This window comes from Nycticebus coucang, chromosome 22, assembly GCF_027406575.1.
Source record: "Nycticebus coucang isolate mNycCou1 chromosome 22, mNycCou1.pri, whole genome shotgun sequence".
NCBI lineage: Eukaryota > Metazoa > Chordata > Mammalia > Primates > Lorisidae > Nycticebus > Nycticebus coucang.
Window position 1 is genome coordinate 50,997,147 of NC_069801.1, and position 12,928 is coordinate 51,010,074.

The 12,928-nt window shown below is 42.2% G+C and overlaps 1 protein-coding gene across 2 annotated transcripts in view; it reads left to right on the plus strand.

The window, feature by feature from the left end:
• Positions 1 to 12,928, plus strand: part of TCEANC2 (transcription elongation factor A N-terminal and central domain containing 2) — a 52,077-nt gene that overhangs the window by 11,400 nt on the left and 27,749 nt on the right. For both annotated transcript variants that reach the window (XM_053576298.1, XM_053576299.1), the window contains one exon: positions 5,037 to 5,178. In XM_053576298.1, coding sequence (XP_053432273.1) covers positions 5,037 to 5,178 — 142 coding nt within the window. The remainder of the gene's footprint in view (positions 1 to 5,036; positions 5,179 to 12,928) is intronic.

Below are 12,928 nucleotides of genomic sequence, written 5' to 3' on the forward strand. Positions count from 1 at the left end.
AAAAAATCCCCTTTAAAAGTGAACTCACGTTAAAAAATTAAAGTCTGTAAAAAAATAAATTACCAAGAGGGAGAATGAGCAGATAGATATAAGTAATAGAATTTCTACTCCAAGAATCAGAGAGCAATCTGATAGAGACCTTAAATATGTTTAAAATATCCATAGAGATAAATAAATAGAAACTATAAGATAAGTACAAGATGGCACGGAAAGAGCCCAGGTAGGTATGGAGGAGGAAGCGAAAACAGAACTTGTTCAGTGAAAATACACATTTGTTGAAGCAGAAACACACTGAGCAGGCTGAAAATAGAAAGGCCACTGCTGAAGAGAAAAATTGTGAATTGGAAGGTAGATCTGAAAAAAATCAGATCTAGACTGTATCAAAGAGAAATATAAAAGAAAAAAGACTTAAAGCATAGACAAGCCTTCGAGTAGAGGTTTCTGAAGTAGAAGCTTGTGAGTAGAATACTGGTAGAGATTTCATCAAACAGATATCTTAAGAATTATGAAATCATACAATAGAATGATAGAAACATAATGTATAAATTATAACCCATAAAGAAGTACAGAGAAAAAATGTCCAATTATCAGTAATCATAATAAATACAAATGTATTAAACATGCCTAATAAAAGATAGAGATTCTCAGATCAGATTGGGGGATGGGGAGGAAGACAAGGCAGGCAAAGGCTCTGTAAAGCATAATGATCCAGAAAACTTGAAAATAAAGAGATGGAAGACAACATACCAAAAATAAATTGTCCTAAGAATTCAGTGAAGCATGCCTGTAATCTTAGCACTTCAGAAGGCCAAGGCAGGTGGATCACCTGAGCTCAGAAGTTCAAGATTGCCTGAGCAAGAGTGAGACTTTATCTCAAAAAACTAGCCAGGCGTTGTGGCAGGCGCCTGTAGTCCCAGCTACTTGGGAGGCTGAGGCAAGAGAATCTCTTGAGCCCAAGAGTTTGAGGTTGCTGTGAGCTATGACACCACAGCACTTTACCGAGGGTGACAAAGTGAGACTCTGTCTCAAAAAAAAAAAAAAAAATTCATTAAAGTAATGTTTATGGAGGTCCAACAATTAAGTTTGTGAACTTGCCACTGTGCACTTATGTTGGCAGCACTGTACAGACTACTCAGTAAGGTTTCACAACCTTGATATATCAGTGTCTCACAGCTGTGTTCGTGTCAACATGTACTGGTGTCTTGCTATGCAGTGTTAATTGTTGTTGTTGCATGTTTTTGTGTGCCATCCCATGTCAATCTTGGACTTGAATTAGAGCAATGAACAAATGTTCATAAATTTTGTTAGACTTAGCAAGAGTGGAAGTGAAATCAGGGACATATTAGCCCAAGTTTATGGAGATAAATGGCAGTGAACAAAGGGATAAAACATTTTTCTGAGGGGAGAGAAAGTGTCACTGATAAAGAGAGGTTGTGAGAGGCTCTAATGAGTAGAACTAATGAAAACATTGCAAAAATTTGTTGAATCGTGAATCACAATCATCAACTTACTGTGAAAAGCACAGCAGACCAAGTAAACACTGATAGAGAAACAGGAAGGTCTTAACTGAAAATCTTGGCATGAGAAAAGTGTGGCTCTTGCATTATGAGAATGCACCAGCTCACAGGGCACTGTCTGTGAGGGAGTTTTTCTTTTTTTTGTAGAGACAGAGTCTCACTTTATGGCCCTCGGTAGAGTGCCGTGGCCTCACACGGCTCACAGTAACCTCCAACTCCTGGGCTTAAGCGATTCTCTTGCCTCAGCCTCCCGAGTAGCTGGGACTACAGCTGTGAGGGAGTTTTTAGCCAGTAAACAAATAACTTTATTGGAACACCCTCCCTGTTCACCTGTTTGGCCCCCAATGACTTTTTTCTTTACCTAAACATAAATGAAATATTGAAAGGAAGACATTTTGATGACATTCAGGACACGTGAAGGGTATGATGACAGCTTTGATGGTAATTCCAGAAAAAGAGTTCCAAAATTGCTTGGATGGTTGTCTGGGCGCTGGCATCAGCTCATAGCTTCCCAAGAGAAGTACTTTGAAGGTGACCATAGTGATATTCAGCAATGCGGTATGTAGCACTTTTTCTAGGATGAGTTTACAAACTTAATTTTCAGACTTCATATAACTGGAGAAGTATGGGAGAAAGAAATATTTCTTAGGGGACTAGATTTCAAAATTTTAAGACATTTGTATATGAAATTAATAGAAAGCTATCTAATACTATTAAATTGAATCAAACACTAATAATACTTTTTTCTTAAGACAGAGTTTCGCTCTGTCACCCTGGTAGAGTGCCGTGGTGTCATCATAGTTCCCAGTAACCACAAACACTTGGGCTTGAGCAATCCTCTTGCCTCAGCCTCCTGAGTAGCTGGGACTACAGCCACTACACTCAGCTAGTTTTTCTATTTTTATTAGAGGTGGGGTCTTGTTCTTGCTCAGACTAGTCTCAGAACTCCTGAGCTCAAGCAATTCACCTGCCTCAGCCTCCCAGAGTGCTAGGATTACAGGCGTGAGCCACTGTACCTGGCCAAATAATACTATTTTATACTGTAACAGATCATAGAAAAGGACTTTGTCTCAATTTTGACGTAGACCCCTAAAGGTTGAGAAGCAAAGCAGTAGGCATCAAATGATTCCCAAAGGAGCTTCTATGTAGACCGTCTGTGCAGAACTCACGAAGGCATGAAGAGGGTTTTGGAATCCTGATGCCATCACCCAACATAGGTTGTAAAGAAGGCTGAAATTAAATTTGGATGAAGTGAGAGTTCTGTGGTATTTCCACGTGGACAACTTGACTTCAGTTCCTGGAGTTGGTGGACAGAGATCGGACCTGTGCTTGGGAAAGCCTAGCGACAAAGGGTAGCTGACCGATGGCACAGGGAGATGTGACTGTGACAAAGATAGGGGGCAACTGTGGGACAGAATGCTGTCTGGCCTGGAGTTGAATGAAAGTCGGATTCATAAGCATCTTTGGAAGGACAAGGGGATCCCTGCAGAGTGAGGTGGGTTGCCAAAAACTGGGGACTCGAGGGAGGACTTGTAAGCAACTGGCTGGAGAAGGCATTGCCCACATTATGGGAACTGGAGGTGAGAGAGCTTACCAGTGGGAAGTCTCCAAGGAACTGCAAAAATACAAAAAAAGGGTCACCTTTCGGTCTCTGCCAAGTCCAGCGAGCACTAAAACCTAATTAGCATAACATCACAACAGGATGCAGGGCTCTCCCTTTCCTTTCCTCTGTTCCTACCTCTGAACCTGGGTGAGTCAGAAAGCAACGCAAACAAGCACATTGGGGAGGAGGAGAAGCAAAGATGGGGAAAGAGGGGGTCGAACATTCTCTGTGCCACTGTGGGTTTCTGGGCTGGAAGCAGACTCCCGCCAAGGGACAAGGCAAGACTTCTTTAGTTGCTTGTTAGTGTACATCTTGAAGAATTTTCACAAGGAGTACACCAGCATCCCAGTTAAGAAAGTGTTACCAGAAACCCAGAAGTCCCCTAGGCTCCCTTCTAAGCCCTCACTGTGCCCACTTCCCCAGGGTAATAACATCCAAGAGAAGATTTGTGTGTGTGTGTTTGGTTATAACAGCAACTTTTTTTTTTTTTTTTTTTTTGTAGAGACAGAGTCTCACTGTACCGCCCTCGGGTAGAGTGCCGTGGCATCACACGGCTCACAGCAACTTCCAACTCCTGGGCTTAGGCAATTCTCCTGTCTCAGCCTCCCAAGCAGCTGGGACTACAGGCGCCCGCCACAACGCCCGGCTATTTTTTTGTTGCAGTTTGGCCGGGGCTGGGTTTGAACCCGCCACCCTCGGCATATGGGGCCGGCGCCCTACTCACTGAGCCACAGGCGCCACCCTATAACAGCAACTTTTATTTTTTGTTTCCAGTTCACTTTTAAAGAAATTCTTAGTTGAAGTAACATTAAAACTATAGCAAAGCTGCTGCAGCACAGTACAAAGAACCTTCCTCATCCCCTTTCCCTAGATTCCTCAATTGTTAATATTTCACACTTAATGGAAAGGTGCACGTTAACAATCAGGTGGTCCACATGCGTGGTTTCTTCTAGGAAGGGAAGGCGAATGAGTTCAGTAAAGGGTGTAAGGAGACTTTCTAATGTTTTATTATTTTGTGTGGTGGCAAAATGTTAACTTTTTTTTTCATTGTAAGTAGTGGGTTATTCTGTGTACCTTTCTGTGTATTTGACATTTTTTTTATTTTATTTCATTTTTTTTGGCTTTTTTATTTTATTTCGTTGCTTATTTTTTATTTCTTTACTTTTTTTTGTTGTTGTTGTTGTTGAGACAGGGTCCCACCCTATGCCCCTGAGCAGAGTGCAGTGGACGTGGTAGCTCACCACAACCTCAGACTCGGGCTGCGGGCACCCCGCTGCCTCAGCCTCCGGAAGCCGCTGGGATTACAGGTGCTCCCCGTGGCGCCCGGCTGGGTTTTTCCATTTTTTTTCACGAGTCGGGGTCTCACTGTCGCTCAGGTGAGTCTCGAACTCCTGAGCTCAAGCGATTCTCCCTCCTCAGCCTCCCACAGTGCTGGGATTACAGGCGTGAGCCACCGCACCCGGCTGTGTATTTGACATTTAAAAAAAATTCTTTGGACAAGAGAGAGTGTGCATTTTATCCTCTAGGAAAAACAGAAATTTTGAGGTGTGCTTTCAATTGCTGAAATAAATGTGTCTTTATGACTTCGCTGCTCTCTGTTCTTGCCTATGAATTGAGATCCTTCTAAGTGAGCTATAGAGCTGATTCACCTCTGCAGCATTTTGGTCTCCTCCTAAGTGCCCAGCGGTCTCTGACATGGTAAGAGGAAGACTTGCGCTCTTCCTAATAGATGCACCTCTCTTCCTGATTTGCAGCAAGCAGGACTTGCTTTTAAGCAATTACCCATCATTTAGGGCCATTGGTTCAGGTCATCATCAATAATTCATATGCCAATAGGAGCCCCATTAGCTCAGGTGAAGGCAGATGTCTTTCTAATGAAAATATTCCATTTTCAAAATGACTTTTCTTTTTCCCAGAGAGTTGTGGTTGTAGAAGACATAAAAAGATGGAAAACTGTGTTGGAACTTCCCGTTCAAACCAAAGAGAATCTAGTTGAAGCCTTACTAGAATTAAAGAAGAAAATACCCTCCAGGGAAGTGCTAAAATCAACAAGGATAGGTATGTTCCTTCTTAATTTTATGAAAAGTGCTTATATTTTGTTTCCTTTTCTTTCTTTCCTCTCTCCCGCAAACTTGAAATTGTCTGTCATATGAGTCCTTTTCAAACTATCTCTGACAAAGAACCATTAAAAGAATGTTTCCCCTTGGTTGCAGGTCAGTACTTTTATAATATGTGTTAAAAATTACCAGAAAAATGATATTAAAATCCATGAAATATAAACCCCAGTTTTTTTTTTTTTTTAATGGTATTTGGCCGGGGCTGGGATTGAACCCGCCACCTCCGGCATATGGGACCAGCGCCCTACTCCTTGAGCCACAGGCGCCGCCCCAAGCCCCAGTTTTTAAATTTGATTCAACAGATACAGAATTACTCTTGTCAAAGTGCTATAAAAGTTCCTAAATACTTACATTCAATTTCTATACCTTACCTCATGGATGGTAACTGTAGTGAACTACAGATAACATTTTGAGTGTGCAAATAAAAACATGTAAATCATGTTCTGGGTACCATTCTGGTCTATACAAGGTATATGCAGTCACAAAGGACAGAAATCGTTTACATATGTGGACTTCAGAAAAGGCTTCATGGAAGAGTTGACATCTCAGTTACATCTTGAAAGAGACTTGGCTTTTCTATCTTAAGTCGAAATAGCCTGCAAAGTGTGGTTTATAAAAGAAAAAGATAGCAACATTGCTGCTTTATCATTTATTACAGCGTGAGATATTTAAAAGGTAAGGCAGGAGCTGTGTTGAACTGCTGTTTTGCCCCAGTATACTACTGTGAATAATATGCACGGGAGGGCCAGCATGTGTTCCTCAAGCTGCTCCCGCCTCCCCAGGGAGTCCAGGGCGTCACTCGCAGCTGCTGTTCTTGCCCTCACTAGAGCTGCCATTGCCTTGTCTGCCTCCCCTTGACCTCTTGTTCATGAGAAGCAGGAGAGAGAGCAGCTTCAGACTGGCACTAACAGCTGGGAAGAGCTGTAGGAAATCCCCAGAGGGTCCCCCAAGAGTCTGAGTGTTGCACCCCTGTAATATAAACCAGAATCTGAGAAAATTAGACACTTAAAGAACATAAAACCCTGTCATTGGAGCCAAGGAGATTCTCCCATCTGCTGCTGGATTTTCTGTCTTTATAGGTTGTGGTCACTAGAGGGCATTAAGACCATTCACATGAGCAGATAAAGTATTTCTACCAATAGGGGGTACTAGTGATTAATATTTTATGACATGGTATATATGTGTATGTATAAGTTCATATTTAGGCACATTCCACAAATACCATATATGATCTGATCTTAAATATTATCATAAGAGGCTAGAATTGTCCTACAAATGCAGAACAGATGACAATTTTAAAAAGTCATTTCTATTTGTGCTTTGAGTACAGTTTTGAGTGTGCTTTCAAGAATGGGTGTGTCTAATGGTCAGAGATTTCGATTTGAAGATTATAGTGAAACCACCGCAACAGGGCTGGACTTAGGAGGAACTGAAAACCATTTAACTTTTAAGTCTTGACCCCACCCCGAGCCTCCCCTAAACCTGAGGCTACTGTAGAAGATAGCAGTTTCTTGGTTTCATAATTAAGTCAGTTGCTGTGTTGAAGATTTCTTTTGGATCATCGCCTGAGGGTGTTTACATTCTTCAACCTTTAGCCTTCCTGCCTGGCCCTATCCTGTGGGTTATAAATGACCAGTGTTTACTAAGTACCTTCTTTGTGCTGGAAGCTGTGCAGGCATGATAATGAAGGACGCAGGTATGTCCTGCCTGAAGTCTAATGGAAAGACAGTTTAGCAAGACTGTGTCATACAACATGCTGAGTGCTCTGATGATGGGCAGCAGTTAGCCAAACGAGTATTTGTGTTGGGAGTAGGGGAGAAGGTGTTGAAGAATATGTCAGGCCGCACAGAGGGCAGAGATGGGAGGGAGCGGGATACATTCCAGAAATTAAAAGAGGTTTGGTGTGTTTGAAATGTAGTATGCTGGGGAGAGTGTGGCAAGAAGTGAAACTGAAGAGACAGTCTGGACCAGATGGAGAAGGCTCTTTGTAAGCCATTCAGACCTGTTTTATCTTGGCATGCGTATTAGTTATCTATCACTCTGTAGAAATTACTATGAAATTTAGCTGCTTAGGACAATGTTTATTATGTCACAGTTTTTCTAAGTCAGGAGTCCAGAAGCAGCGTCTCCGTATGTTTCTGGCTCGTGGTCTCGTATGAGGCTGCAGCAAGCTGCTGGCTGCGGTTGCAGTCATCCAAAGGCTAAGGCTTGACCAGGGCCTGAGGATCTGCTTCCAACATAGCTCACTCACGGGATTGCTGGCAGGAGACCTCAGTCCCTCCTCCTCTGGGTCTCTCCTTAGGGCTGCTCATTGACACGGCAGAACAAGTGACCCAGGAAAGAATAAGAAAGTAAAAGAACAACAATATGGAAACCACAGTGTCTTTCTATCCAAATCTTGGAACAACACACATCAGTTCTGTCCTATTCCGTTGGCCACACAGACCAACCTTGGTACAATTAGGAAGACAACTACACAAGGTCATGAATAGCAGGAGGTGAGAATCGTTGGGGGTTATCTTGTAGACTGGCTACCACAGCATGTATTTCTTTTTACTTATCCTAGATATGTATTATACTTCCTGGGCCTGCAGATTCATGTTCATTTGGTGAAAACTTACAGCTGTTTCTCTTCAGAGGTGCCTCTCTTTCCTGCTCTCACTCCCTCCTTCTGAGAGTCTATAATTAGAAGTATGGGCGGCGCCTGTGGCTCAAGGAGTAGGGCGCCGGTCCCATGTGCTGTAGGTGGCGGGTTCAAACCCAGCCCTGGCCAAAAACCACAAAAAAATAAAAAATAATAAAAAATAAAAAAAAAAAAAGTATGTTAGGGGCATGGTGGCTGGCGTCTGTAATTGCAGCACTTTGAGTGGCCAGGCAGGAGGATTGCTCAAGGCCCGGAGTTTGAGACCAGCCTGGGCAACATAGTGAGACTCCATCTCTACAAAGGTAGAAGAAGTAGCCAGGCATGATGGTACACACCTGTTGTCCCAGCTACTCGAGAGGCTGAGGCTGAAGGATTATCGAAGCCCAAGTGTTTGAGGTTGCTGTGAGGTATGACGCCACAGCACTCTATCAAGGGCAACAAAGCAAAACTCTTATCTCTCCCCCCCCCAAAAAAAAAGTGCATTATACATGGAAAAATATTTCCAGTATATTTTCCAAGTCACTAATTCTTTCTTCCTTTGACTCTAACCTTCTATTTAACCCATTCACTGAGTTATTTCAGAAACTCTGTATTTCTTTTTTTTTTTTTGTAGAGACAGAGTCTCACTTTATGGTCCTCTGTAGAGTGCCGTGGCCTCACACAGCTCACAGCAACCTCCAACTCCTGGGCTTAAGCGATTCTCTTGCCTCAGCCTCCCGAGCAGCTGTGACTACAGGTGCCCGCCACAACGCCCAGCTATTTTTTGGTTGCAGTTCGGCCGGGGCTGGGTTTGAACCCGCCACACTCGGTATATGGGGCCGGCGCCCTACCGACTGAGCCACAGGTGCCACCCAGAAACTCTTTATTTCATTTTTACATGTTTTCTTTATCCCTGCGATGTCTCTTATGAATGTCATTTTTACATTCTGGTTATTGTTTCTTTTCTTTCTTTAAACATTTAATATATAGCACTTCGGTATTTATCCAGCTATTCTAATATTTATGGTTCTTGGGGATTTAAATATGTTGTTTACTGTTTCTGCTGACTCTCATGGTGCTAGTCTTCCCACGTGCTTGTTGATTTTTCGTTGTGAGCTCATTATTTCAGTCTGTAGCAATCTGTATTACTAAATTAGACGTGCTTCTCTCTAAAGGATATTAGCTTCTTTTGTTTCTGCCAATAGTCAGGGGTCACCTCTGACCTGGAATACTTTAGCACACCTCTCAAGGCTTCCAGCTTAGAACAAGAGTTTTAGGATTAGCTCTCCTACCTCACTATTGGCTGAAAGCTAACTTTATATCAGCAGTACTGCTACTGGTATCAGCACTTAGGATAACTACACCCCTTCCCTGAGCCTACCCTTCTAGCCTCTGCTAACTTTTTTTTTTTTTAGATAGAATCTCACTATGTCGCCCTTGGTAGAGTGCTGTGGAGTCACAGCTCACAGCAATCTCTAACTCCTGGGCTTAGGCGATTCTCTTGCCTCAGCCTCCCAAGTAGCTGGGACTACAGGCGCCCACCACAACACCTGGCTATTTTTTGTTTGTAGTTTGGCCGGGCCGGGTTTAAACCCACCACCCTAGGTATATGGGGCAGGTGCCCTGCTCACTGAGCCACAGGCGCTGCCCCAGACCTTTTTTTTTTTTTTTTGTGGTGTTGTAGTTGTCATTGTTGTTTGGCAGGCCCGGGCCAGGTTTGAACCCACCAGGCCCAGTGTATGTGGCTGGTGCCCTAATGGCTGAGCCTGCTAACTTTTGTTATGGGAATGAGATGGCTTTTATCCAGGATCTAGTTGCACTATAGTAAAAGGGTCGCTCTAGTCCACCATAAAGCCTGAGAGTTTGCTCTTTATCTTAAAGATGGTAGGGTTATTACTGAAGAGTTATGAATTGAGAAGTGACATATTCAGATTTTCATTTTAGAAAAATCTATCTGGTTGGATGGCACCTGTGGCTCAGTGGGTAGGCTGCTGGCCCCATATACCGAGGGTGGCCGGTTCAAACCCGGCCCTGGCCAAACTGCAACAAAAAAATAGGCGGGTGTTGTGGCAGGTGCCGATAGTCCCAGCTACTCGGGAGGCTGAGGCAAGAGAATCACCTAAGCCCAGGAGTTGGAGGTTGCTGTGAGCTGTGTGACGCCACGGCACCCTACTGAGGACAATAAAGTGAGACTCTGTCTCTGCAAAAAAAAAAAAAAAAAAAAAGCAGTATCTATCTGGTTGTTACGCAGGAAATGTGTGGGACAGAAGCAAACCTAGAGGGAGGAAGCCCAGTTAGGAAGGTACTAAAACCTGTGGGTAAGAAATGAGGTTGGCCTGCAAGGGGTAGTAGACATGGCAATAGAATTGTAGTTGGAATCAAAAGACATGCATGTAATAAAATCCAAAGGACCTAGGGATTGATTGGATGTTGGATGAAGGGAAGGCAATGAAGGTTGAGTCCTGGGTTTCCCATATGGGTACCTACTGGACGGCAATGCCACTCATTAAGTCAGGATTTGGAGTTGGAGGGAGTACGTTCAGTCTCAGACTTACTGTGTTTGACACACTGTGAAATATCACAGGAAATGTCCAACTGGATGCTGGATATATAAGGGTGAAGCTAAGGAAATAAAATTTTAAGTTTATAATTGGGAGTCATTATCAGCGTGTAGCTAGGAATAGAGGTGATGGGAATAGATAAACTTGCCCAGGGAGAGTATGTAAGCAAAGCAAAAAGCCAAGTCCCAAATCCTGAAGCAAACCAATATTTAAGGGACTTTTAGGAGGAGACTGAGAAGATGTGACCAGAGAAACAGAAGAGAATGCTGTCCTGAAATGCAAAGGACAAAGTATATTTCTAGAAGGGAATTGGTTAGCAGTGTCCATTGTTACAAGGCCAGATAAGTTATGTGTAAAAATTGTGCATTGGGTTTTACGGAGTAAAATCATGAATGATCTTGGTTAGGAGAGTTTCAAAGGCAAGATTAGAAGTAGTTTTATTCCCCAGATTAATATGGGAGTATATAGGATTAGGTTACATGGTTTGCTTTTATAAGGTTAAAGTCTGGGTTTCAGTTGCGGCCTTCACCCAAGAAGGTGCAGTGTACCCATGCAATGCACTCTTGGGTAGGAATTACCCAACTCGCCCCCACCACTTGAATTTAATTGAATTTTTTTCTCACGTGAGCATGTAGTGGTTAATGTACTGGACATAATTAAGTACTGAGTAGATGTGGTGGTGGTTTTTCCGTTTCTGTGATACTGCATTTAGGAGAATGTTCTCCAGGTTCATCTAGGTTGTTACAAAAGATATGAAATTACCATCATTTTTACGGCTAAATAGCATTCCTTAGTATACGTATACCTCGGTTTATTCATCCATTCGTGTGTTGAAGGATTTGTAGTTGTGAAGCATGCTGCTATCAACATTCAAGTACAAATGTCCTTATGGCAAAATGACTTTTTCTTTTGTGTGGATACCTAGTAATGAGATTGCGAGATCAAGTGTTGGGTCTGCTTTTAGTTCTTTGAGGAATATTCATGCTTCTTTCCGTAGAGGCTGTGTTAGTTTGCAGTCCCACCAACAGTACGTGAGTTCCTTTCTCTCCACACCCAGGCAAAAATCTGTTGTTTTGGGACCTTTGATGTGGGCTGTTCTTATAGGGGTTAGATGATATTTTAAAGTTGTTTTGCCTTGCATTTCTCTGATGTTTAGGGACAGTGGTCATTTTTCCATGTGTTTATAGGCCGTTCATCTGTCCTCATGAGACAACGTTCTATTCATGTCTCTTGCCTAGTTTTTAATGGGGTTGGTTGATCTTGTTGATTTGCTTGAGGTCTTTTACTAGCATTTTGTCAGATTTGTAGCACACAAATATTTTCTCCCATTCTTTAGGTTGTCTCTTTGCTTTGTTGAATGTGTCTTAGCTGTGTAGAAGCTTTTTAATTTGATCAGGTCCCATTTATTTATTTTTATTGTTGCTGCCATTGCCAGTGGGGTCTTTTTCATAAATTCTTTCCCTAGGCTGATACAATTAAGAGTTTTTCCCATACTTTCTCCTAGGGTTTTTATAGTTTTATGACTTAGATGTAAATCCTTTATCCATTGTGCATTAATTTTTGTAAGTGGTGAGAGGTGGGGGTCCAGTTTCAATCTTTTGCATGTGGATAACCAATTCTCTCAGCACCATTTATTGAATGGGGATTCTTTTCCCCAGACTATGCTTTTGTTTTCTTTGTCAAAGATCAGATAGCAGTATAAGGTTGGTTTCATTTTTGTCAAAGATCAGATAGCAATATGAGGTTGGTTTCATCTTTAGATTTTCGATTCTGTTCCATTGAGAGTACCATGCTGTTTTGATCACTATAGACTTGTAGTATAACCTCAAGTCTGATAAAGTGATGCCTCCAGATTTGTTCTTATTTCATATAATTGTGTTGGCTATTCAGGTTGTTTTTTGGTTCCACACAAAATGTACAATTAAGTTTTTAAGATCTTTAAAGTATGACATTAGCATTTTAATGGGTATTGCATTAAATCTGTGAATTGCTTTGAGAACTATAGACATTTTGACAATGTTGCTTCTCCCAAGCCCTGAGCATGTTCTTCTGTTAACAGCCTTTTCTCAGGGTTTCATAGTTCTCTTAGTAGAGATCCTTCATGTCCTTTGTTAAATATATTCCAAAATATTTAATTTTCTTTGATTCTGCTGTGAAGGGTATTATGTCTTTGATTTAGTTTTCAGCTTGACAGTTGTTGGTGTATGTGAAGACTACTGATTTTTGTACATTGATTTCATAATCTGAGACACTGGTGTATTTCTTCGTCAGTTCCAGGAGGCTCACAGTTGAGTCCTTGGGGTTTTCTAGATGTGTGATCATATCATCAGCAAAGAGCAATAGTTTCACCTCCTCTGTCGGCACGTGGATACCATTCATATCCTTCTCTTGTCTGATTGCATTGACTTCTAGCACTATGTTGAATAGTAGTGGCAATTGTGGGCATCCTTGTCTGGCTCCAGTTCTGAGGGGGAATGCTTTTAGTTTTTCTCTGTTCAATATGCTGT